At 47.3% G+C, this 27,103-nt stretch overlaps 2 protein-coding genes across 3 annotated transcripts in view; both read left to right on the forward strand.

Moving 5' to 3' along the window:
* The window catches only part of MFSD12 (major facilitator superfamily domain containing 12), a 29,626-nt gene extending 10,878 nt beyond the window's left edge, over nt 1-18,748 (forward strand). Inside the window, exons 2-10 of one of the 2 annotated variants that reach the window (XM_081312546.1) lie at nt 2,245-2,455; nt 3,937-4,069; nt 4,271-4,468; nt 5,942-6,034; nt 7,463-7,555; nt 9,098-9,268; nt 10,102-10,196; nt 11,002-11,132; nt 18,293-18,748. In XM_081312546.1, coding sequence (XP_081168672.1) covers nt 2,245-2,455; nt 3,937-4,069; nt 4,271-4,468; nt 5,942-6,034; nt 7,463-7,555; nt 9,098-9,268; nt 10,102-10,196; nt 11,002-11,132; nt 18,293-18,381 — 1,214 coding nt within the window. In that variant the 3' untranslated portion in view covers nt 18,382-18,748. Of the gene's footprint in view, nt 1-2,244; nt 2,456-3,936; nt 4,070-4,270; nt 4,469-5,941; nt 6,035-7,462; nt 7,556-9,097; nt 9,269-10,040; nt 10,197-11,001; nt 11,133-18,292 lie in introns of those variants that run through there. The other variant, XR_014024453.1, reaches the window with a different exon arrangement.
* LOC308659844 (uncharacterized protein) overlaps nt 12,263-27,103 on the forward strand; it is a gene marked incomplete at its 5' end in the record, with an annotated part of 114,889 nt that continues 100,048 nt past the window's right edge. Inside the window, 2 exons of the mRNA XM_081313872.1 lie at nt 12,263-12,315; nt 15,745-17,854. Of these exons, the coding sequence (XP_081169998.1) occupies nt 12,263-12,315; nt 15,745-17,026 (1,335 nt within the window). The 3' untranslated portion in view covers nt 17,027-17,854. The remainder of the gene's footprint in view (nt 12,316-15,744; nt 17,855-27,103) is intronic.

Raw genomic sequence — 27,103 nt, forward strand, 5'->3', positions numbered from 1 at the left:
TATACGCATTTTTGTTGGCAGGGTGATGTCTCTGCTTTTTAGTGTGCTGTCTAGATTTGCCATGGCTTTCCTCCCCAGGAGCAAGCGTCTTTTAATTTCTTGGCTGCAGTCCCCATTTGCGGTGATCTTGGAGCCCAGGAAAATAAAATCTGTCACTACCTCCATTTCTTCCCCATTTATTTGCCAGGAATTGAGAGGGCCGGATGCCATCATCTTGGTTTTGTTAATGTTAAGTGTTAATGTTTACCCTGATTCTAATGAGACTTACTGTAATTTATTGGTTGTGTCATGTTTATTAGTTCTGAGAAAACCTGGGCTTCCACCACCATGGCAGAAGGTGGTCTCATAATTACCAATAAAGGAAAATATTTGTAGCTCAGGGTTTAAATGGTTAAAGTGCAGTGAAGATGTTACCTAGTTTGGGCAATGAAATATCTGCAAGAAAACAACAAGCTCAGAGAGCACCAAAGAACCCTGGTCTTATAATTGTGACATCTGGATGGCCACCACATTGTTTTCTGAAATCACCCTTCCCAGGTTTGGTAGCCTTCAGATGTACTGAGGAGTTAAATAGGTAAACACTCAACCAGTTGCCTGGGGTTGATGAGAACTGTAGTCCTGTTCTGTTCCAGCCTACTACCGGCCCTGCAGAAATGTCAGGGACAACCCCTTTTCAAAAGTCAATAGGCTGAAAGTAAGCCAGCCAAATTTATTTACACAAAGGAAATGAAACAGATCCAAAACAGAGCAAAACAAAATACTAACCACGACTCACACGGTTGCCTTCAGCAACCAGCACCTCCCACACATTCCCCTTTTAAACACAGTTTCAAGGCGTGGCTTCTCTTTGCCTCCTCCTGAGGTGCCTCATTGCCCTCCTTTGTTCACTCCTGCTTATCTGCCTCCTGCTTCTGGCGTCCTTGAACAAAGCCAGCTGTGAAACATCTTCGTCCAAGCTTTCAGGCTCACACAGCTGGGTCTGAGGAGGAACAAGATGGGAGGGGCCTGGCTGAGAGCTCTACGATGCCTCAGAACTTTCCTCTGCAGGCGCTCCAATCCCTTCCTCCTCCTCAGAATTGTCACAGGTTGACACTGAATCACAACAAGTCCCAACCCATCTAGAGGCATGAGATTATGGGAAGATTCCTGTGGATAATTTGGACTGCTCTTTTCTAATCGAACTGTGGAGAAAGGCTCTTAATGAAAGCCCACATCGTGAGAAGAAGATGGCCAAACTGATGTTTGGGGTGACCTTTTTTTAGTCTTTCTGACAATCCGAAATTGCCAGGCCTGTTGACTTTTGAGGAAGTTGAGCTTGCCATTTGTCTTGAGGGGGAAGCAGCCATTTTTTCGGCTGTGGCTGGGTAAGCAGGCAGCCTGGCTATACATTTAACAGCAAGATGCTCAACAATAAAAGAAGATAATTACACAAAATTATTGAATCAAATAAAATTGGACTTGGAAAAATCTGCAACTGTCAATATTAGAAGAATTGCTACAGTGAAAATGAACGTATTGCCGAAAATTTTATTTTTATTCCAAACAATACCCATAAAAACTTGAGATTTTTTTTTCGAGATTTAAACTCATTAATTTTGAAATTTGTCTGGCAAGGAAAGAAGGCTAGAATTAAGATGAAAACATTACAAGATGCTAAGGAAAATGGAGGATTTGGACTACCGGAGTGGGCTTTGTATTATCAAGCATCTGTTTTAACACGGGTAAAAGAATGGATAACTCTTAGAAATAAAAGGTTGTTATATCTGGAGGGACATGACTTACAATTGGGGTGGCATGCTTTTTTATGGTATGGAAAAAATAAGATTGATAAGTATTTCCAAAACCATTATATAAGAAATGCATTGTTAACAGTATGGGAAAAATAAAAAGTTTTTTTTTAAAAAGACATTGTTTCTCTCATCCTAGATTGCCTCTTTCAAGCTTGTCCCAAAGGTGCTTTTTCCAAAAGGCAACTAGATTTCTTTGATTTTTTTTTTATTTGAAAACATTTCACTTCTCCTCCAAGAAGCCATTTCAGTTCTAACTGAAGAACAGTTCAGTTCTCACAGTTCTAAGAGAACTAAAGAAGCTTCTTGGAGGAGAAGTGAAACATTTTCAAAGGAAAAAAAACCTAAGAAAGTCCAGTTGTCTTTTGAAAAAAAAACACCTTTGGGACAACCATGGCCTGGATGATTGAGAATCTCCATAGACTCAAATCTGTACTTTGACCATCTTTCTCCACAGGGACCATCTGTGTTCTGCTCTCCTTTCCCTTCATCTTCAGCCCATGCATCGGCTGCACGGAGAACACACCTGAGTGGGTTGCGCTCGTCTACTTTGTCCCATTTATTATCATCTTCCAGTTTGGCTGGGCTGCCACCCAAATCTCTCACCTCTCGCTCATACCAGAGTTGGTCACTAGTGACCATGAGAAGGTGGAGCTCACAGCTTTCAGGTAAGAACTGATAGGAAAGTGGTTAGATCTAATCCAGGCTCCATCACATTTTCTCTGGATCATCGTCTCAAGCCTTGTTGACACCATTTAGCCAACATGACTGGCTTGTTGTGGCCAACCCCACTGACATCTACCCCAAGAAATTCCCTGTCAACTAGCGAGCACAATGCACAGCACAATTCCCAGGGGCATTGCGTACTAGTGAACAGCAGTTTGGTCTAGTGCAGGGGTAGGCAACCTTGGCTCTTTGATGATTTGTGGACTTCAATACCCAGAATTCCTGAACCAGCCATGCTGACTCCGGAATTCTGGGAGTTAAAGTCCACAAGTCATAAAAGAGCCGAGGTTGCCTACCCCTGGTCTAGTGGTTAAGGTACCAGGCTAGAAAACAGGAGACTGAGTTCTAGTTCTGCCTTAAGCATGAACTCAGCTGAGTGTCTTTGGGCCAGTCACTTTCAGCCCAGGAAATCAGACTCGGGCAACAAGCCGGTGGATCAATTCAAGTCATCCCCAATGGATCAGCATTGTTACCCTGTGGAGGCCAATAAATTTGATTAATTGATTGATTGATAAATCTGAAACACAGATCCTGTACCTACAAGAAAATGCCAGGAAGAAAAAAAAATAGTATGGATTAGTGAATACACAACTGCAGAATCTTTGGTCCTGTGGCAGTTCTCAGGTTGTAAGAAATGATTTCAGGGATCAAAACTGCAGTAGATGACCTTCAAGATTCTAGGATATCCTTTGAAGGTCAACTGTCATTACCCATCATAATTCAAACACTGTGATTATTTATTTAAGTAAACTGAAATTAACATCTGAGTTATTGAATTAATTACTTTTTAATAAATTAAAATTAAAATGGAATACTGTGACTTGCAACCTCCTGGTGGCTTCTCCATTGACTTCCTTTGTCAGAAGCTGGCTGGGAAGGTCACACATGGCAATCAAGTGACTGCAGGACAACTACAAATGTTGTAAGTGCGAGCCAGTTGCCAAGCAACCCGGATCACAATCATGTGATCACAAGGATGCTGTAACAGTTTAAAGTCTTCGGACTGGTCATAAATCACTTTTTTCAGCACCTTCCTAACTTCAAACGGTTGCTAAACAAGTGGTTGTTAAGGGTTAGGATTATCTATAGAAGCTGATGCGAAGTGTCCTAAATACGTTTTTTCCTTTAGGTTTCTTAACTGGGGAAAAAAAGAAAGTCAGAATGGAGGAAGTCCAGCTAGCTAGGAAAAAACAGGAACCCAGCAAATAATGTTTTTGCAAGCAAAGTTATCCAACTGGCAGTTTCTTCCTTAGAAGTTTGGAGGAACTTCCCCAGAGCTTCTGTGTCCAGATGGTGGGCAAAGAGAAAAGAACCTGAATTTCCAGGGTGGGGCCTGGGACCTGATGGGCACTGATATGAACCAATCCCTTTTTCCAGCTGTGGTCTATGCTTAATAAACTCTGCCTGGTCAACTTGCTTCCAGGTATGCCTTCACTGTCATGGCCAACATCACAGTGTATGGAGTTGCATGGCTCCTCCTGCACTTCCAGAGAGATCCCACAGAGACAAAGAAACTCACCCAGCACCTCGGGCGCCATGACATTCCTGTCTTTCAGGTGGGTGTTTGGCAAGATGGTGGACAGGAGGAATAAGACTGGACCTCTGTTTCCTTGTCCTGTCAATTGCTGGTTTATAACATGAGTCTTTGAATATCATGGCCAACTTCCTTTTCCCCCTCCTCTTTGCAAAAGATCCATTTCCTAGATTTAGTCTTGCCGTCCTAACCTTTCTTATTTGCTCTCTGTTCCCCACTCTAGAACCTGTCCCTGATTGTGATCGGGCTGGGTTCCATTTCTTCACTCCTCTTCCATCTTGGGACCAAAGAAAAGACACGGACAGCTTCCAGATTGCCCCATCCAGATGAACATAGTCCCCTGTTGCCTCTAGACCAAAAGCAGCCCATTCGGCCGCTCCTTCTTTGGAAACACTGGTTTCTGGAGCCTGCTTTCTACCAGGTGAGTCCGGAGGGCAGAAGGTCACATGTTCTCTCGCCGTTGTAGTTCATTGTTTTTCCAGGATCAAGGAAATTGGAAAGACTTGTCCTGCAGATATCTAAAAGGTCCAAAGCAATCTTCCCTGGTGGTGCCCTTCAGTGACATTGTACCAGTGTTTCTCAACCTCAGCTACTGTGTTTCCCTGAAAATAAGCCCTAGCTTGTTTTTTGGGGGTGGGCCTAATATAAGCCCTAACCTAAAAATAAGCCCTAGTTTTGGGGTATGACACACACCTAAAAATCAAGCTAAGCTGCAGGGGGGGCAGGCTGGAGCTGCCCTGTGTGCCCTGCACCCACTTACCTTGCAGCCAGGCCTCTCCTTGCTGGCAAACGTCTTCTGCAGCATCCCCAGGCCTGCATTTTGCAGCCAAAGGCCTTTCCAGAAGGCCTGTTCAGCCAAGAACCAAGGTATGGATTCAATACATAACTCAGTTCTTAGCTGCAGTGGCCTTCCAGAAAGGCCTTTGACTGCAAAATGCAGGCTGGAGCTCCATTCTCAGCTGCAGAATGAAGCTGCTCCTTCGACTGCAGAAGACATGGGCCGGATGGGCAGAGCTGTCAGTGCCGGAGGTAAGTGGAAAATACACCCCCTCACACACCAAAAGTAAGACCTGGTGCCTCTTTTGGAGGCAAAAAAAAAAATAAGACCGAGTCTTATTTTTGGGGAAACACGGTACTTTAAGATGGATGGACTTCAACTCCCAGAATAGTTGGGGATTTCTGAGAGTTGAAGTCCACTCATCTTAAAGTTACTAAGATTGAAAAACATTATACACACTCTTATCATCTCTGGCCAGAATAACTGTTGGCCATACTTACTATAGAGCAGGGGTCTCCATATTTGACAACTTTTAAGACTTGTGGACTTCAGCTTCCAGAATTTCCCAGCCAACATGGCTTGCTGAGGAATTCTGGGAGTTGAAGTCCATAAGTTGTGAAGTTGCCAAGTGTGGAGACCACTGCTGTAGAGGGATGATGGCATGCATATATTGGAGAAGATGGGCTTAGCATAGCGGTATTGACAAAATGTAAATATATACCAAATCAAAGATCAAAACATTCTGTCCCCCTTCCAAACACTGCCATTTCATTTGGCATTTTAGCAGTTTTTGGAAATAAATCGTTCAAACCAGAATTGGTCCAGCCTCCAAATAAGTTTCTTTTTTTGGAACAATTGTTTTCAGCTCAATCCATTTTTGACTTGGAAGTTTTAATCTCAGGAATTGCCCTCTGGAGCAACATAGCCCAGAGGAGATTCTACATGTTACGAAGGGGAACAGTATTTCTAGAATCTGGAATCCCCCAGAATGTTATCTTCTTTAATTGCTTAGCTTTATACATTAGATGTAATTCTAAAGTGAGAAACGAAACCATGTGAGCAGAGAAATCGTTGCATTGTCTTATGTGCATCTGTAATGCCACTTTCTGCTTCCAGGTGGCAATGCTGTACATGTCCACCCGTCTCATTGTCAACCTCTCTCAGACATACATTGCAATGTATCTCACCAACTCACTAATGCTTCCAAAGGTAAGTATGATCTTTGGGAAGGGGGAAGTTTGTTTTATATTATCCAGTTAGTAAGTTTTAGATCAGCTTCTGTCATCTGCTGTGCTCCAGAGTTGGGGAAATGAAGTGGTCAGTAGCCTTCAGGTGCTTCTGGAAGAAGGCAGCTTGGCTCTCTCCGCGTTCACATAATCTTTAGTGTAGATTTAAACCTCATCCTTGATTTCAGAAGCTCTGAGTAACAAAGTAGTGAGCAATGCAAACCAATGAATTTCAAACATCAGAACTGCTCATGCTTGGCACTACTGTGGTGTTGTGCTAATTAAGTAATTACTGTATACAAGGTTCTATTTTGAAAGGACATTGGACATCATTTATTCAGTGCCATCCAGTAGTCTGGGATCCCCTTCCCCAAATAGTACTTAATTTGGTGAGATTTTACTAGCCTCACTTTGACAGTTTAAACAGTTATCAAGGGTGAGAAACATTGCTCTAAAGCTTTGGGGCTGAGTAGAACTTTGAACCTGTGGTGTCCCAGTTCTAGCTGAGCATTGTAATTATAGGTAGTCCTCCCCTTGTGATTGGTTGCTTAGCAACTACTTGACCTTCCAACAAACCTCCCCAGTGTTACTTAGGACCAGGTTTCAAAGATCCAATGATCAAAACCCTCCCCCCCATGGTCATGTGATCGCAGTTTGGTTGCTTGGCAACTGACCAACATTTAGGGCTGTTTGCAGTCTTCTGTAGCTATGTGACCATGATTTTTAGCATTTTTTTTGTCAGAAACTGGCATTTACTTCCAGTTTCTGGCAAAAAATAACCATTGGCTAAAGTGGGTTCAAAGGGACGCGGTGGCTCAGTGGGTTAGGACGCTGAGCTTGTCGATCGGAAGGTCGGCAGTTTGGCGGGTCGAATCCCGAGTGCCGCGTAACAGAGTGAGCGCCTGTTACTCGTCCCAGCTTCTGCCAACCTAGCAGTTCGAAAGCACGTAAAAATGCAAGTAGAAAAATAGGGACCACTACGGTGGGAAGGTAACAGCGTTCCGTGCGCCTTTGGCGTCTAGTCATGCCGGCCACATGACCACGGAGATGTCCTCGGACAAGCGCTGGCTCTTCGGCTTTGAAACGGAGATGAGCACCGGCCCCTAGAGTCGGAAACGACTAGCACGCATGTGCGGGGGAAACTTTACCTTTACCTTAAAGTGGGTTCATTGAACAACTGCATTTGCTTAATGGTCACAGTGTTTGCTTAATGACCTCTGCACAAAAGGTTGTAAAATTGAGCACGGTCACATGGTGAGCCGTTTAACGATTGCTATCACTTATCACCCTAATTCTGAGCTTAATTATAGTAGGAATTAATCAACAATAGATTGCATTTGTCTTCTTATCTTCTTCCCCTGAAGGAAGAGCCTAAATGGTGTAAACTCCCTTTTCTATCACTTTTTTACAGAAATACATTGCCACAATCCCACTGGTGATGTATATTAGTGGCTTTCTCTCCTCCTTTTTGATGAAAACTGTGAACAAACAGATTGGCAGAAATGTAAGTACTCCCAGCCTTCTTTTTCAGTCTTTGCAGCCCTAAAGGAAAATTCGGCTTTCCTACCATGTGTCCTTCCAGATACCAATTCGCTAACTCCCAGGAAGGTCTCTTCCATACTCAGGCAACTCTCACTGGGCAGAAATTGCATTGTCCAAGTTGAAATTTATGGGAATATGTGAAAGGGCAAATTCTGTTGCATCGCTGGAGCGATCCACACTAGGAATTACTCTTTGGGACAAAGAGAAAAATATCTGCTGCGAACTCCACATAAGCGTCAGGAAGGGCATCCAGCCAGTAAATGCCCAGTTCTATTCTGTCACCCTGACTCAACCCCGATGCAAGGGATTACAGGATCTTTAAAAGAAAAAAAAATGCCTATGCACAGGAATCTTCTCGGCTATCTGCTTGGAGGTAGATAAGGGTCCATGGAATTCAAGGGAGGTTGGACTTTGCCTGCTTGTAGCTACGTAGGGATTCTAGGCTGATCCCTCTTTTAACTTCTCCCCCAGGTTCTGCCACCTCTCTCAGAAATCAGCCAACTTTTCCAATGTTACCGATTTTATGCAATAACCCTGTCCTCAATAGCAAACAAATAGGATTTGTAAAACAATGTTTCCCAAATTATCTTCCCTTGATTTTATTTTGCAAGAATGCGGTGTTTTCCTGAAATTTGAGCTTTTTAAAGATAACTCTTTTTTTACAAAAGAATTATCTTTAATTCTTACAGAACATAATATCCCTTTCAGTTGTAATAGATGCCTTGACAACTGTGTTATATTGTGGATGTCTATTTTATTTATAAATTTTATACAGCCACCATCTCACTTAAAACGACTCCAGGCAGCTTACAGAAATTGTATTATGAGCTATATTCATTTACAAGTGCTGTCATTGTGCTGTTGAAAGAGAATGGTAGTTTTATTTCTGCTTCCTTTTTTCATTTTAGCTCTTGCTTGCCCTGTGTTCTTCTCCTTTTTCAATATGATGCTCTCCAGCATTTTACGAGAAGTGGGCTTTTGTCCGAAAGACAAAACACTTGACTGTAGAAAACCTGGGGAAATTCTTAGATATTAGAACATTATTTCTCAACCTCAGCAAATTTAAGAGGTGTGAACTTCAACTTCCAGAATTCCTAAACCAGCATACTGGCTGGGGAATTCTGGGAGTTGAAGTCCACACACCTTCAAGTTGTCATGGTTGAGAAATACTGAATTAGGGGATGCTAGTGAATAAGTAATCCCAAAGGATTTTTTTTTTAAAAAAAAATGCAACTGGATTTCCTTGATTTTTCTTTTCTTGAAGATGTTTCCTTTTCATTCCCCACTGGTTACTTACAGCTGAAGAAGCTACTTGAAAGAGAAGTGAAGTCTTCAAGAAAAAGAAAAATCAAGACAATCCAGTTGCCTTTTTAAAAAGCACCTGTGGGACAACCAAGACTTGGATGACTGAGAACCTCCATAGATATTGAATAAATACTTTGTGTAGTAATAATTAATGCATCCATGCTTTAGAAGCGAAAATAATTTTCTTTTTTCATGTTAGCTCACCTACTTTCTGGGACTACTGATTATCATGGCCTTTGCCTCCTGGGTGGCCCTAGCTGAGCGACTGGGCATAGAGGTGTACGGGGCTGCTGTTCTGCTTGGGACCGGGTCAGCCACCATCCTGGTAACATCCCTCTCCATGACAGCTGATCTCATCGGGCCCCACACGGTATGAAGTACCTTGTGTAAAAGATGGAGTCAGTCCTGCTTTAGGAACTGGGTGAAAGTTCAGTGCTAATCCTTAAAAAAGCAGGGGGGGGGGAAATCTTAAAGAAGCAATATGGGATTTCTGAACCATAGACGAGAGTGATTCGTTTGGAGCTCCAAAGGTACCTTCAAAGGGACAATGCCTAAGATGTGGCCAAGGCTATCCTGAGAGGTGAGAGATGCAAGATGGCCACCATAATAACATGATCAAAGCCCCTCTTTATGCATGTGAAAAGGAGGTGGGACTTTAATCACACCATTGTAGTCACCGTCTTGAATTAGGTGTGGCTCGCGGCCTGTATCTCATTTGCAGCATTTTTGCACAATCCCCGCTTCTGACTAAAACATTTACGGGGATTAAAAGGCAAAACGTGTGCGTCAAGCCTTAGGCTGCCATAATATAATGCTTTGTTTGTTTTTAGAAGTACATAAGGACACTTGTTTATTTGTTTTTATGGGAAGGGAAATATGAAGCACAGAAGGCACTTTTGGAGAAGCTGAGAGATAAATGGTTTATCTCATGCTGGCTGGGGAATTCTGGGAGTTGAAGTCCACATGTCTTAAAGCTGCTGAGGTTGAGAAACATTGCTGTATAGGCAAAAATCCTCCTGAAATGCTAAAAGGGCGGGGGAGAGGGGAAAAAAAAGAATACAAGCCTCAGAATGGTACTTTACTGTAGAACTATTTTGAGGTTTGCATCTTCGTTTTGTTTCAAATTTTTGCTTTCTGTCCAGGGTGAGACCTGGCAGCCACTCAGGTGGTCCTGATGCATCTGTGGCTCATTTTCTCCGATAGCACAGCGGCGCATTTGTCTACGGGGCCATGAGCTTCACTGATAAAGTCGCCAACGGATTGTCGGTGATGATTATCCAGGACCTGCATCCATGTCCGTAAGTGAAGGATGGGCTATGGAGACTGCGGTGTTAGTGAAAAGAAGTTTGGTCCCTTTGGCACATCAGCAAAAATGGAGGGTGCTTTTTGGAGAAATGTTTCTGCTTGTCAGAACAGACCAGATGCGATGGTTGGGGTTTTTTTAAGCCCATTCGAATGATGCTGGACTCAGCATGTACTGCCCATTAAATACTTTACATCTTATGTTAAACCAGGATTTGCTTAAGCATAGTTTATTTAATAAACCATAATTGGCTGGACTGTAGTACACATTAGGCCGTCCAGTACAGTTGCAAATCGTTATGCTTAAGTTTATGCATAAAGGCAAACCTTAAATACTGGTATATGGATGCTGTACAGGTATATTAGAAGTGGAAACTATGGTTGATCAACTCATAATTCTATTTTCATATTGCAATACTACCTATGTTATGCTTACAAATGATACTATATCCCAACCTTTACTATCTGGATTGAGACCTTTTGGAGAGGGAAATTTCAAGAGGGAGTGTTGGAGATACCATAGCTGAGGGGAATCCTCCATGTACCAACTCAGTCTACCATAGAGTGAGATTGAGGAACGGCATTGGTAATAGACTCAGCAAGACTCTTGAAATGGCACCAACGAGAAATGTAGCTTCATCCAATTTTTTGTTTCAATCCTACAAGGTTTTTTTGTTCCCCATTGGAATTGCCAGCTTTGCCTCCATGTGTAAGAGCAGTGTGCACAACCTAATATTTATCTTCATCTTACATTTTTCCCCCTCTGTTGTCATCTCCATCCCCACCCTTCACAAAATCCAGGACTCAGCTCTGTTGCAACGGCTGTGTGAACTTCTACCATTGGGTAATGGTCTCGGTTACTGGGGGCACGGCAATGGTGGCTGCACTGTTCCTAGCCAGCATCATGATCTGGCCAATCACTATCCGTTTCCGTAAGTAGGATTTGCTGGGATGGAAAAATAGGGTGGTGGGAAAGAGAGAAGATAATGATAATGATAACTTTATTGTCACTTTGAATGTACACCAATCGGCATACATCAAAATGAAATTTCGTTGCATACAGCTCTCAAAGGGTCACCACCTCCGATATATACTCCTTGTTCGGGGCCCGCTCAAATTTCACATTGTCCATTTTAGTCTCTAGGGAGGGAACGATGGCAAACAGGACAGATGGAAATGGGGCTCCATGTGGATTAGCCCTCAAATTCGCTTGTATTCTGACAACCTCGCCTTCTTTCCTTTTTCTGATCCTGACTCTTCCACCTTTTCCTTAAAGAGGCCTTGCTTCTTTTCGCCCCTGGAGCACGCTGCGGCCGCCACCAACTCCTCCAAAAGCCTCTCTCTCTTCCTCTGGGTCTGCCGACAGCCTCATCCAGTTCCTTTGCTCCATAAGCTCCAGGTCCTCTCCTCCTCTGCCTCCTCTGGAAACAGCCCTGATTTGCAATAGAATCCATCACTGGGCCAGCAGTCAGATCTTGCTGCTGGTAGAACAAATTCAAACAGTGCCAACGACTTTTAACAGTCTCACCAACAGTTCCAAAACAACTACAAACTCACCATGCCAGCAAAGATTGTCGGTCGTATGTCGTATGTTACCTTAGTTCCACCATGTTGCTCAAACACATTAAAATTTCCTGATCATGTGGCCTATAGCCCTTAAGTACACATGTAACTACAGATAGTCCTTGACTTGCAACCACAGTTGCGACCAGAATTCTTGTTGCTACGTGAGTTATACCCGATTTTATGACCTATTTTGCCAGTTGTTAAGTGAATCACTGCAGTTGTTAAGTGGATTGTGAAGTCATTAAATGAATCTGGCTTCCCTATTGACTCTGCTTGTCGGAAGCTAGCTGGGAATGTCACAAACAGCAACCACATGACCCTGGGATGTTGCAACTGTCATAAATACATGCCCGAATTTTGTTTGTGTGGCATTGAGACACTGTGATGGTGGTAAGTGTGAGAACTGGTCATAAGCCACATTTTTCAGTGCTATTATAACTTAGAATGGTCACTAAATGAACGGTCATAAATGAAGGACAATCTTTACCATTCAGTGATGACTTTCACCTTTCTGGAAAGGTTTGAACTCTGGGGAGATGCCACAGGGAGGTGGGTTCTCTCCTACTTCTCACTGTTTTCATTCTCCATCCAGATGGAAGGAAATCCTGTAACCGTGGTGGAGACTTTGTTTATCAAGGTGATGACTCTCTCAATCATGACCAGAACGAGATCAAATTTAGTATTTGATGGGGGGAGAGAAGTTAGGAAAAGAAAGGCTGAGTTAAAAATGGGCCAGATCCATTAAGAAGAAAATAAATTCTTTCCATTTCCCACAGGGCAGGGGTAGGCAACCTGGGCTCTTTTATGACTCGTGGACTTCAACTCCCAGAATTCCACAGCCAGTATTCCACAGCCTGCTTCAGGGCATGACTATGGCAGTGGCTCATAATGTTTGCAACTGCTTCATTCTTTCTCCCAGTCACACGACCCTTGATGTAACACATGAAACCTGCTCTTATTGCATACTTGAATGTGGATGCACACACACACACACCCAAATGTAAAATCCAGATACCTCTTACAGACCCTGCTTGTAAAAGCAAGAGTCCGCAACCCCCGGGGATGACTCACTACCAGGCTATGGCCCATTCAGAACCGGGCCACGGAAACAGCAGCTGAGCACACTTGCACATATGGAGCTTGCTGTTGTGATTCAGGGTCAGCCTGTGGGTTCGGCAGTTGGGTCGGATGACTCAGAGGAGGAGGAGGGGGGTGTTGAAGACCTTGCTGAGGGGGTTGAAGATCTTGCTGATGAGAGCCCTCAGCCAGGCCCCTCCCACTTGGTCACCACGGAGACCCAGCTGTGTGAGCCTGACAGCGTGGATGAAGATGACCCACAGCTGGCCCTGTTCAAGGACGCCCGACGCAGGAGGCAGTCAATTAGGAGTAAACAGAGGAAGGCAATGGGGCTTCTCGGAAGGAGGCAGAGAGAAGCCACGCCCTGAACTCTATATAAGGGGAATGTGTGGGGAGGGCTGGTTTGCTGAAGGCAACCGCTTGGATAGTTCATGTTTCTTAAAGCTCCTGTTTCTTGGTTCGTGTCTTGTTTGTTTTTGTAGCTATAAATTTGGCAGGCGTAATTCCAGCCTCTTGCCGTTTGTAAAGGGGTTGTCCCTGCCTTTTCTGCAGGGCCGGTAGCAGGCTGGTACAGAACAGTTTGCCTTCAGCCTCCCACCCCTTACTAATATTATGGAGCAGCTACGTGCTGAGAATGCCCAGCTCACCCAGCAACTCACTTTGCTGGCAGCTCAGGTGGCTCAACTGCAAGCTCAGGTTCATGCTGCACCCCCACCATCACCCCCACCCAGGAGAAAATGCCAAGTTGCAATGCCGGATAAATTTACTGGCAATCCAGAACTGTTTCTTGCTTTCCTGGGACAATGCCAGCTCTTTATCAGCGTGAAAGCAGCTGATTTCCCCACCGACCGGGATAAGGTGGGGTTTGTGTTAAGCCTTCTTTCGGGTGATGCAGCTCGTTGGGGCACGCCTCTGCTGGCTCAACCTAGCCCATTGTTGGACAACTTTGTGGGGTTTTGTGATCATATGCGTCTGATGTATGAGGACCCTATTAAGACGCAGACTGCTACTCAACGCCTGAAAGCTCTGAGGCAGGGCTATATCAGCGATTTTCGGCTGCTTAGCCAGGATTCCGCCTGGAATGAGGCTGCGCTTGTGGATGCCTTCCAGGATGGATTGTCGGAGGAGATGTTGGATGAGCTGGCCCGTGTGGATATTCCCTCAGACCTGAATGGGCTGATCCATCTCTGCCTGCGGATCGATGCTCGGTTGCAGCAGCGAAGGAGTCGCCGTGCCACCCCACAGACCCCTGCAGCCCCTGTTGTGCGTGAGCCCCCAGTTCAAAGGGAGGAGGCAATGGAGCTGGGTGCCGCCAGGTCTCGTCTATCGGTGACTGAAATGAACAGACGACGATGGGGGGGTTGTGTTTTTACTGTGGGGACCCTGGGCATTTGGCTGCTTTTTGCCCAAAGAAGCGACATTATGTATGGCCATCAGTTCCCATGTGGAGGCCATCCAGTTCTATATCACCTCAGATCTGCATTTCCCCGTGGTCTTGGGACTGGCATGGCTCCGGGCACATGACCCACAGATCTATTGGTCACAGAACTTGGTCACCTTCCCAAGCTTGCAGTGCGTGGACCACTCCCGCTATATCTGTGCCGGCCAGGTGGAGGGTTCCCCAGGGGTTTCCTTGCCTCCCGAACTGTCCGACTTTGCTGATGTGTTCAGTGAGACAGAGGCGGATCAATTACCCCCCGCACAGGCCCTATGACTGCCCCATTGATTTAGTCCCTGATGCGCCTCTCCCAGTGGGGCGTTTGTACTCCATGTCGGACCCTGGGTTGGCTGCATTGCAGGACTTTCTGGAGAAGAATTTGGCTCACGGTTTCATCCGGCCCTCGTCCTCGCCAGTGTCTGCACCCGTGCTCTTCGTCAAAAAGAAGTCGGGCGAATTGCGGCTTTGCTGCGATTATAGGAAACTCAACACCATCACGGTGCGCAATTGTTACCCGCTGCCCCTCATCCCCGAACTCTTGGACCGACTCCGGGAGGCTAAGATCTTCACGAAACTGGACCTGCGTGGAGCTTACAACCTCGTCAGGGTTCGGCCGGGTGATGAGTGGAAGACGGCGTTTGATACTCGCTATGGACATTTTGAGTACACGGTGATGCCGTTTGGCCTGACCAACGCCCCCGCTGTGTTTCAGCATTTCATGAATGACATTTTCCGGGATTTGTTGGATCAGTTTGTCGTGATCTACTTGGATGACATCCTGATCTACTCCCCGTCGCGTGAGGTGCACCATCAGCATCTCCATCAGGTCCTGCAGCGACTCCGAGAACATCGGCTGTTTGCCAAGTTGGAGAAGTGCCAGTTCTACTGGGTGACCATCGATTTCCTGGGTCACCGCATTTTTCCTGAGGGCATCGCCATGGAGCCGAGTAAGGTTGAGTCTTTGCAGAGTTGGCAACCCCCGCGTCGCGTGAAGGATGTTCAGCGACTTCTTGGGTTTGCCAACTATTACCGAACTTTCATCCCTGGGTTTGCTGCCTTGACAGCCCCCCTCACCCGGCTCCTGCAGAAGAAGACTCGGTTCCAGTGGAACGCTCCAGAACAACAGGCTTTCCAGACTTTGAAGGAAGCTTTCATGAAGGAGCCCATCTTGAAGCATCCTGACCCGCAACGGCCGTTTGTTGTGGAGGCGGACGCCTCCGACATTGCCATTGGGGCGGTGTTACTCCAGGCAACGACGCCCAGCGGTACCCTCTTCCCTTGCGCGAAAACTGAACCCTTCGGAGCGCAATTATACTATCTGGGAGAAGGAGCTGCTGGCCATCAAAGTGGCGTTCGAGGCCTGGAGGCATCATCTGGAGGGAGCGCAGCATCAAATCGAGGTCCGGACGGACCATAAGAATTTGGAAAGCCTGCAGACCGCTCGGAATTTGAACCAACGCCAGATCCGGTGGTCTCTTTTCTTTGCGAGGTTTGACTTCCGGGTTCGGTACATACCTAGCGGGCAAAAGAGCGGATGCTCTGTCCAGGAAGCCCAAATACTCCCGAGTAGAAGACAAGCTTCTGCCCAGGACAGTGATCCCCGTCGAGTCTTTTGCTGCGGTGCGGGAGCCGGTTGATATACGGGCTCGGATCCAGGAGGCACAGCAGCAGGAGGTGTGGGTGGCTCAGCGGAAGGAGGAGGTGGGGCCAGATTCTCCTTGGACGGTCACGGATGGACTCTTGTATTATCGTGACCGGCTCTACGTTCCGGGAGGGCCACTCAGGGGACTCATCCTCAGCCAGTGTCACGATAACCCGGCGGCGGGGCATTTTGGCCTGTTCAAGACCCTGAACCTGGTCTCCCATACCTTCTGGTGGCCCCGGGTCCGACACGACGTCCAGTCCTATGTTACCTCCTGCATCCCATGCAGGCAGGCCAAGTCAGCGACAAGGGCCCCGCCTGGATTACTATCGGTGGGAGATCGGGTCTGGTTGTTCACCAGGAACCTACCGTCAACACGGCCGGTGAGAAAGTTAGATCACCGATATTTAGGACCGTTCCCAGTCGAGGCTGTCATCAATCCGGTCGCCTATCGCTTAACACTGCCACGTTCCCTGCGCGTGCACCCAGTCTTTCATCGGTCTCTGTTGGTCCCCAAGCAACCGGCCTGTCCACTCCGCCGAGCGGAACCTCCCCCATCAGGACCTCGTGATGGAGGCAGCACCCCCGAGTACGAGGTCACCAGCATCAGGGATTCCCGTTGGCTGAAAGGTCGTTTCCAGTACCTGATTGAATGGAAAGGTTACGGACCAGAGGACTTCACCTGGGAAGACGCGACTGCCGTTCATGCCCCTGCGTTGGTGACCGCTTTTCATGAACAATTTCCATCCCGACCGCATCCGGATTGGCAGACCCGGGGGAAGGGCCCTGCGGTGCGGGATAGTGTTGTGATTCAGGGTCAGCCTGTGGGTTCGGCAGTTGGGTTGGATGACTCAGAGGAGGAGGAGGGGGGTGTTGAAGACCTTGCTGAGGGGGTTGAAGATCTTGCTGATGAGAGCCCTCAGCCAGGCCCCTCCCACTTGGTCACCACGGAGACCCAGCTGTGTGAGCCTGACAGCGTGGATGAAGATGACCCACAGCCGGCCCTGTTCAAGGACGCCCGACGCAGGAGGCAGTCAATTAGGAGTAAACAGAGGAAGGCAATGGGGCTTCTCGGAAGGAGGCAGAGAGAAGCCACGTCCTGAACTCTATATAAGGGGAATGTGTGGGGAGGGCTGGTTTGCTGAAGGCAACCGCTTGGATAGTTCGTGTTTCTTAAAGCTCCTGTTTCTTGGTTCGTGTCTTGTTTGTTTTTGTAGCTATAAATTTGGCAGGCGTAATTCCAGCCTCTTGCCGTTTGTAAAGGGGTTGTCCCTGCCTTTTCTGCAGGGCCGGTAGCAGGCTGGTACAGAACACTTGCACATATGGAGCTGCACGTGCATACATGCATATATGCTCACCCGCTGCTCACAAGGAACCATCCCTTTTGTCCCCTCCCCACACACAGACACATCCGCCGATCCACAAAGCCGGAAAGATTGGAGATCACTGTTGTGAAGTATTTGGAAATAATTTCAGAAGTCCGGCTGTCCATTTAAACTGCAGACACCCATTAAAGCAAAAGATGTAATGGGCGAGAGTTTACAGATAGTCCTCAAGTTACAACCGTTCATTTAGTGACTATTTCAAATTACAACGGTGAAAAAAGTGACTTATGACTGTTTTTCACATTTACAACCATCGCAGCAACCCCAAGGTCATGTAATCAAAATTCAGACATTTTGAAACTGACCCATATTTATGACAGTTGCAGTGTCCCAGGATCATGTGATTTATCTTTTGCGAACTTCTGACAAGCAAAGTCAGTGGGGAAGCCAGATGTCCTTAACAACCATGTTATTAACAACTGCTGTGATTCACTTAACAACTGTGGCAAGAAAGGTCGTAAAATGGGGCAAAATTCACTTAACTCACAGCAACAGAAATGTTGGGCTCAACGTTATACTTTGTACCCAACATTTTACATTATAAAGGTAAAGGTAAAGGTTCCCCCGCACATGCGTGCTAGTCATTTCCGACTCTAGGGGCCGGTGCTCATCTCTGTTTCAAAGCCGAAGAGCCAGCGCTTGTCCGAGGACGTCTCCGTGGTCATGTGGCCGGCATGACTAGACGCCAAAGGCGCACGGAACGCTGTTACCTTCCCACCGTAGTGGTCCCTATTTTTCTACTTGCATTTTTACGTGCTTTCGAACTGCTAGGTTGGCAGAAGCTGAGACGAGTAACAGGCGCTCACTCTGCTATGCGGCACTCGGGATTCAACCCGCCAAACTGCCGACCTTCTGATCGACAAGCTCAGCATCCTAACCCACTGAGCCACCGCATCCCTTTTTTACATTATACTACCTTTTTAAAAAAAAAGTGGCATGTGGAAAAGTTATGAATTGAGTGAATGAATTGCATTTCTCTTGCAGATGATGTTTCGATTTCCGGACTAGCTGGGGTGAATCCCAGAGACCACCAGTATCGTGACGAAGGAGAACCAGTGGCTGTGGTGAACTGAGATCTCTGAAGGAACAAGCTAGGATAGGATGGAGTCGTGACAGTGCGGCAGCATGGAAATCCAGAGAGCTGTTTTAACCAGCTTGAATTGGCTCTTATTTGCTCTTCAGACCGAACATTGACAATCCCAGCATATTTTGCACAAATACAGGAAGATCTTTTCCTTTGACCACTTCATTCCCTCAGTTGGTCCCTTATGCAGCTAGTGAAGAACTAGCAATGAAGCAATATGTTCCACTACCTAATCCACTCTCCTATTCCCTTTTTCTACTTATTTGTATATAAAAAGTATAAATAAATAAATGTGAGGGTTTTTATTTAAGAAATAATTAAACTATCTTGTTAAAAAAAAGAATTATCTTTTTACTTGTTTGCTAAATATTCTTTTTTTAGATGTTTGATCTTTAAAATGCAGGGGAGTGGAAGTAGATCACTCTCGGAAAGGCTGGTATGACAGAGTAGAATGGCACAACCTTGAATTCTGTATCTTGATTATTCCTGCCATCCTCACCCATAAAAAAACAACCACATATTGTGGTTTATTTGTCAGTGTTGAAGGATCAACAGACTGGCATATGTCACCCCTTTCCTATTCTTCTTGTCCCCAAACTGGACATACACGAATAGTGTCCAGTTTCAGGACTGATTTATTGCACTGCACCCAGCTGTTACTTCTGAAGGAAAGTCGTCATGATTGTAAGAGCTGGACAGCCACTTCTTAAGAGGAGTTTAATTAGTTTTCCTCCAAGTTGCAAAGGCCTGATCAAAATGATCTTTGAGGCCCTCCTAGTGCTACAATTCCCTTACTTAGAGGTTGGTTTGCTCTTGGTGGAGCCTTGGTGGAGCAGTGGGCTAATGCCTCCTTAAGTAACACCAGCTGCCTGCAATTAGTGAGGTTCGCATCCCACCAGGCTCAAGGTTGACTCAGCCTTCCATCCTTCCGAGGTAGGTAAAATGAGGACCCAGATTGTTGGGGGCAATTAAGCTGACTTTGTAATAATGCCGCTTGGGGGTGTGTGTGAAAACCCTAATAAGCAGGCATATACATAGAATGAAGGCTACTGCTACTGCTAAGCTTGTAAGCCGCCCTGAGTCTTCGGAGAAGGGCGGGATATAAATGGAATTAAAATAAAATAAAATAAAATATCAATACAGTAGATTATATGCACAAGCCAAGAATCCTTGGTTATTTATAATGGGAAAATAGCCTTTCAAATCATGTAATGGTATATGGGAATGACCTTGAGGTCACAATTTATTTATTTATTTATTTATTTTTGCCCAAGATGGCGACGGCCGCAACTTAAGCTTCGGGCGCTCTTCGAGGGCCCCAAAGGAATTTGCTCCGGGAAGCCCTAGGTATGTTGAGGCGATTCTGGGGGTGGGGGAGCTAAAAACAGCTGCTACGTGCTGTCTTCGGTGGCACTGAGCCCCCCCCCTTTGAATTAGCGGCGTTTTAACATCTGCCGTCTGCCGATCTGCCGGCCTCACGATGGCGCCGAGCGCAGCTATACTGTGAATCCTGGATGTCTGCCTTGCTTCTTTTCATCTGCTGCTGGCTGAGCTGATTTCATGCTGTTGCTGGCCGAGGCGACTTTGGGATTGGGGGTTTTTCAAAACAGCTGCTGGGTGCTGCTTTTCGTAGCGCTGAGCCCCCCCCCCTCCGGAATAGCGGCTTGTTGATTCAATCGAGCGGCGCTGAGAACTGAGAACTGCCTGCCGAACTGCTGAGCTCTATTATGGCGCTGAGCGCTGCTTCGCTGTGAAACTCGGGACGTCTGCCTGTTTTTTATCTGCTTGCGGATTGAGGTGACTTTAGGGATTGGGGGATCTTTGAAACGGCTCCTGGACGCTACTTTTCATGACGCTGAGCCTCCCCCCCCCGAGCTAGCGGCCTGTTGATCTGAATGAGCAGCGCTGACAATCTCTGCTGACCTGTTGAGCTCTGTTATGGCGTCAATCACCTCTACAGCGCCGTGTAGCCCAGGACGCCTCACCTGCCTTCTTTCCTCTGCCTGTTCGCCGTGGATACCCTCTGCTTGTCGGAGGGGCAGCGGCGACGACCCCACCGGATGGAGATCCTTTTTACGACCATCTGCTGACTGACACCGTTCTTTGGTGGCGAGGAGCCTCCTTCTTCTCCCGGATGGTGGTTGCAGATTGTGGGCCTGGTCATCGGCCCCGGCGGACATGTTAGTGAATTCCAGGACCCAACATGACTGCTGGGATCACTTCTTTCCGCCGTTGAAGGATGGCTTGGACTGGTGGATGGACATTGGGGAGAGAATGTTTTGTTCTTCCCCCCCGACTGGCGGTGTGGGCTGGCGTTGTGAGGATTGACAGAGGCCTGGCCTGCCTGTTCCTTACTTCTTTTGTTGACAGGCAGGCATTACGGCTAGCTCCATACCTGATGGGAACTAAGATCCCCCTATGGATAATCCAGTGTGGACGGGACCGAACCGTGGTGGGAGGACGGTTCTGGACTGGTCAGCGACCACCTCTCTGGTGTGGGAGACCAGTTGGGGTGGGCCTGGCTTAGGACTCCCCTTTTCTCTCTCTGTTCCAGCTAGACTCCTCAGCCGGAGTGAGAGGACGGCTGAGGTTGTCCCTTGGAACTCCATCTCGGGTGAGAGCTGAGATGGCTTTGCAGATTGAGAGATATGCCCACTGGACCTGTTCTTTTTCCATCTTCGTACCATCAATGAACAATCCTTTGGCCATATTTTCAACATCGGCCCCAAGAGACTAATTGAGTGCTATATGATCCATCGTTATTCCGAAGCGGACTTGTATGCCCTTAGGGCGGTTCCTGCCTCATGGGCGCGACCTGTCGCCTGTTTTCATACTCCCCTTAATGACGGGCCCAAGCCTTGGGACTCCGAGAGGTGGTTGGGCTTGGATAGGGGCCTCGAGTTAAGACGCGCTAAGAGGCCCCTGATCAGATTTTTAGCCGGTTATTTTAGGAGGTTAGGGAGGGGGAGGGAGGGGGGGATGGGGAGGGAACTTGTAACCGGCACTCAGTCTGGTCCTGTTAGAGGTCCTGGTGGGACGGGGTTGGGGGAGGTGGCTGCTGGCGCTGGGAATGTGGGGGTGGGGTATCGAATCCCCACGGCGATAGGGTATGGCAGCAGGTGTTTGCGAGGAGGGTCATATCAACATCTGGGATCGCGCCCCCGCTATCTTCGAGCGGTGGCGCGCTCCAACCCTCCGGTTAGCACCCTCTTACCCAGGGATGAGGGTGATCAGGCCCCTGAGCTCAGGCTGGTCTATTTTAACGCTAGATCCGTAGTTAATAAAGCTCCCCTCATCCGTGATCGGATTGAGGAGGAATGTGCGGATCTAGCGTGCATCACGGAAACTTGGCTGGGCTCGGAGGGAGGGGTGCCTCTCACCGAGTTATGCCCGCCGGGTTTCCGGGTGCTGCACCAGCCACGGGCTCAGGGCAGGGGTGGTGGGGTGGCAGTGGTTATTCGGGAGACATTGTGTCCCCGGGAGGCCACCATTGTCCAGATGGCCGGGAGTGAGACCCTCCTCTTGAGGTGTGGTCCTCGGGTTCAGTTGGGCTTGTTGCTTACATACCTGGCGCCCAGCTGTGTGGCAACAGCCCTGCCCGAGCTGCTCGACACCCTCTCAGGGTTGGCGGTGGAGTTCCCCAGGCTCGTAGTCCTGGGTGACTTCAACCTGCCATCACTGGGAGGGTCGTCGGAGTTAGCTCGGGAGTTCATGGCTTCCATGACAGCCATGGGCCTGACCCAGGTTATTGAGGGCCCAACTCATGAGGGGGGTCACACTCTTGACCTGGTGTTTCTGTCTGGACAGTGGTTGGATGATCTGGGAGGGGGTTCTCCGTCCATCACCCCTCTGTCATGGTCAGACCATTACCTCCTGAGGCTAGTTTTCCGTCATGCCATCCCCCGCCGCTGGGCGGCGGAGCCGACCAGGTGGTTCCGCCCCAGGCGCCTAATGGACCCAGATCGGTTCCAGAGGGCGCTTGGGCCTATACCTATCACCCTTACCCACAGCCCAGTCGATGCCCTGGTGGAGGCCTGGGAAACGGCAGCCACCAGGGCACTCGACTGCGTTGTACCCATGCGACCTCTGACCCGACGCAGATCCCGTTGGGCCCCATGGTTCTCTGTGGAGCTCCGGGAGATGAAGCGGCGGAGACGAGGTCTAGAGAGCGGTTGGAGATCCAGCCGATCCGAATCCGACCGATTGCAGTTAAGAACCTTTATAAGGTCTTATCTTGCGGCGATAAGGACGGCGAAGTCTAACTACTTTGCCGCCCTTATCGCGTCCGCAGATAATCGCCCGGCCGCCCTGTTTAGGGTGACTCGCTCCCTCCTTAATCAGGAGGTGAGAGAGGATCCCTTGCAGGGACGAGCCGAGGAGTTTAGTCATCATCTGGCGGACAAAATCGCTCGGATCCGGACCGGCTTGGACTCTGACTGGGCAGAGTCTAATGTGGAGGAATCAGGCGGTCTTGAGCACGTTATCTGGAATGAGTTCGACCCTGTTTCCCCTGATGATGTGGACAGGATCATGGGGAGACTGAGCACCACCACCTGTTTGTTGGATCCGTGCCCCTCCTGGCTAGCTTATGCGGCTCGGGAAGGAACACGAGGCTGGTTCCATGCAGTAATAACTGCTTCCTTGAAGGAGGGTGTCTTTCCTGCCGCCTTGAAGGAGGCGGTGGTGAGACCCCTTCTCAAGAAGCCTGCTTTGGACCCGGCTGTTTTAAACAACTACCGTCCAGTCTCCAACCTTCGCTTTCTGGCGAAGGTTGTTGAGAGTGTGGTGGCGCATCAGCTCCCTCTGTTCCTGGAGGAAACTGATTATCTGGACCCGTACCAATCGGGCTTCAGGCCCGGACACAGCACGGAGACGGCATTGGTCGCGCTGGTGAATGATCTCTGGAGGGCTAGGGACAGGGGTTGCTCCTCTGTCCTGGTCCTATTAGATCTCTCAGCGGCGTTCGATACCATCGACCATGGTATCTTACTGCGGCGTCTCAGGGGGCTGGGAGTGGGAGGCACCGTTTTACGGTGGTTCTCCTCCTACCTCCAGGGCCGCTCGCAGTCGGTGTTGACAGGAGGGCAGAGATCCGCCCCGAGGCCTCTCATTTGTGGAGTCCCTCAGGGGTCGGTTCTCTCGCCTCTCCTGTTCAACATCTATATGAAGCTGCTGGGCGAGATCATTCGTGGTTTTGGGGTGGGGTATCATCAGTACGCTGATGATACCCAACTTTTTCTTTCCACCCCGAACCAACCCAGTGATGCCCTCTCCGTGATGTCCCGGTGCCTGGAGGCGGTTCAGGTCTGGATGGGGAGAAACAGGCTTCGTCTCAATCCCGCCAAGACTGAGTGGCTGTGCATATCGGCATCTCGGGTTAACCAAGTTATTCCATCCTTAATGATGGGGGGTGAGGTGTTACCCCCCGTCGATAGGGCTCGCAACTTGGGCGTCCTCCTGGATTCACGGCTCAATTTCGAAGACCATATAGGAGCCGTGACCAGGGGGGCTTTCGCCCAGGTTCGCCTGGTGCGCCAGTTGCGTCCCTATCTGGACCGAGACGCCCTACGCACAGTTACTCATGCGCTTGTGACCTCCCGTTTGGACTACTGTAACGCTCTCTACATGGGGCTGCCCTTGAAGACCACTCGGAGGCTTCAACTGGTGCAGAATGCGGCCGCGCGAGTTGTAATGGGGGTTTCCCGATACTCCCATGTAACACCTGTACTCCGTGAGCTGCATTGGCTTCCGGTTGCCCTCCGGGTGAAATTCAAGGTGCTGGTTATCACCTATAAAGCCCTACATGGCCTGGGTCCGGGATATCTGAGGGAACACCTGCTGCCGGCATCAAATGCCCTTCGCCCAGTGCGCTCCCACAGGGAGGGTCTGCTCAGGGTCCCGCCGGTAAGAGACTGCCGGCGGGTGACACCCAGGGATAGGGCCTTCTCGGTGGGAGCGCCTGCCCTCTGGAACCAGCTGCCGGTGGAGCTGAGAACTGCCCCCGACCTTCGATCATTCCGCCGGGGCCTGAAGACCTGGCTCTTCGAGCTCTCGGGCCCAGACTGAGGAGGAATTTTTAATTTGGGGTTCTTTTTAACTGACTACAGGGTTAATTTAATATTTTTTAATTTGTTTCTTAATTTTTGTATTTTGGATTTTTAATTCCCTGTAAACCGCCCTGAGTCCTCAGGGAATAGGGCGGTATATAAATATAACTAAATAAATAAATAAATAAATAAATTGCAGATTGTATCTGGAGCCCAAGTTGATTTTGCTTATGGCTTGTTTCCAGCTAATAATTACAGGATTTAAAGTCAAACACATTTACAAAGTATAAAAATGAAGAAGGCTGACTCAAAAGTGTTATCCCTTTTTTCCTTTTCTATTGCCTCCCATTCTGGAAACAGGTAGTCTTCGACTTATGACCACAATTTCTGGTACTAAATGAGTCATTTGTTAAGTGAGTGCTCCCCCCTCCCATTTTATGACCTTTTGTGTCAGAATTGTTAAGTAAATCATTGCAGTTGAAAAGCTAGTAACACGGTTGTTAAGTAAATCTGGCTCCCCCATTTGACTTTGCTTGCCAAAAGGGCGCCAAAAAATGATCACATGAATCAGTTGCCAAGTGCCTGAATTTTGGTCACGTGACCACAGGGATGCCACAATGGTTTTAAGTGTGAAAAAATGGTCATAAGTCACTTTTTTTCAATGCTGTTATAACGTTGAACTGTCACTAAATGAGCTGTTGTAAGTTGAGGACTACCTGTATTGTGATTTGTCAATTCCTTGTTGGCTTTAGAGTGGTCCCATCTATATAGCTTCTAGCTATAGTTTTTAAGTCCTCTACTTGTCCATTCTTTATCCTGCCATTTGGCTCTGCTCAATTTGCTATTTTAGAGCTCCGAAACAAGAAGCAACTTAGCCACCTTCACTCAAACCACCATTGACACCTTTTCTAAGGATGTTCCTCCCTTTTCTAATCACTTTCAGAAAGAGTTTGTTGATTGCTTCTCAGCTGTTAGGATCCTTGGATCAACAAGTTTTACAACACCAGGTGAATTTTCTTCCTCCTTAGCAAAAGTTTTAAACACAAGTGTAAGAATAGTAGAATAACATTATTTTGGAATAAACAGCAAAATTGCGATCAGAACTTTCATTCTGAAAAGTTACAAATTGACTAGAGGTCCAGATGAATTTGAAATAAGATTTTGGGATTAATTATAAGAATTCTTCCTGTGGGAAAATGCTTCTATTTTTAATTCTTTAAAAAAAAAGATGGAACTTTGAAGACTGGACACTAGAGCAGGGGTCCCCAACCCCCAGTCCGTGGACCGGTCCTGGGCCATGGCATACCAGCAACTGGTCCACACAAACAAGGAAAGCCCCACCCGCGGGATGCGGGCAGCACACAAAACCACCACCACCACCCCCATCTGCGGCAAAACCTCTCTCCACGTAACCAGTCCTTGATGCCCAAAAGGCTGGGGACCTCTGCACTAGAGCGAACCAGAGGAACTAAAGGTTTCAGTGCAATTATTTTAAAATTCCATTTATATCCCGCCCTTCTCCGAAGACTCAGGGCGGCTTACAAACTTAGCAGTAGCCTTCATTCTATGTATATGCCTGCTTATTAGGGCTTACACCCCCCCAAGCGGCATTATTACAAAGTCAGCTTAATTGCCCCCAACAATCTGGGTCCTCAATTAAAGGAGAAAAACACTCAAATTTTATTTATTAATATATAATGAAGCAAAACACCTTAATATTGAACCTATTAAGATATCTTTTTGAACAATGAACTCAAATTAATTTTCAAAGTGTCTGCCCTGATAGACTATGTTTAAAAGATGTTACGGAAGAGGAAGCACCAGCAAGATGGATCTGAAAGTGGATTTTAAAAGGAAAGGCTATAAGAATGATACGGAAAAAGATGCTACACTGGATATACAACTGAAAATGACTTTTGTCTTAATAATTAAAAGGGTATACAAATAAAGCAAAAGAGTGATCTGGGTATATTGGATTTACAAAAAAGAGATTTGTTAAACCTTTGAAGAATTTTGTGAGAAGGGACAAAAGTAAAAAATGAAATCAGCTTTTAAGACATTTCTTATGTTTATCAAATTCCTTCACTGCTCATCTTACCTAAGTGACTCCGATTACTTGAAAGGATTAATGATCAAGATGGTTAAAAAGAGAAGGAAGGAATATACGGTTGGTTTAACTGAGCTTCTGGCAGCAGCTGATTAACTTATGGGTGGGTGTGGTGTTTTTTCCAAGAAATCAGAAGACACAAATGGAAATGTGGGTGAGTCCCAACATGCCTCCACAAGATGGCACTTCCTCATCAGAACAGTCAAGGTCATGGAAATGACAGCAAGAACAAAAGGAAATGGTTTGGGGTGTCGGATTACTTTGGACAACTAACAACTGTATTTAAAAGAAAAATGTTTATGAGTAATGAAGGGGAGAGTCACTTTGAGGGGCTGGCTTAGAGGCCAGAAGACCGCAAGTTCTAGTCCTCCCTTAGGCATCAAAGCCAGCATGATGATTTGAGGCCAGTTACTCCCTCTCAGGTCTACCCACCTCACAAGATTATATTTTTTTGGGGGGGGAAACGAGTCGAAAACATGCATGCTGCCTTCAGTTGTCCAATACACTCCCACCCTGTCCTGTCATTATCTATCTACCTCCCTCTGCCAGGTGGGGGA

The sequence above is a fragment of the Vipera berus genome, assembly GCF_964194415.1.
Source record: "Vipera berus genome assembly, chromosome: 1".
NCBI lineage: Eukaryota > Metazoa > Chordata > Lepidosauria > Squamata > Viperidae > Vipera > Vipera berus.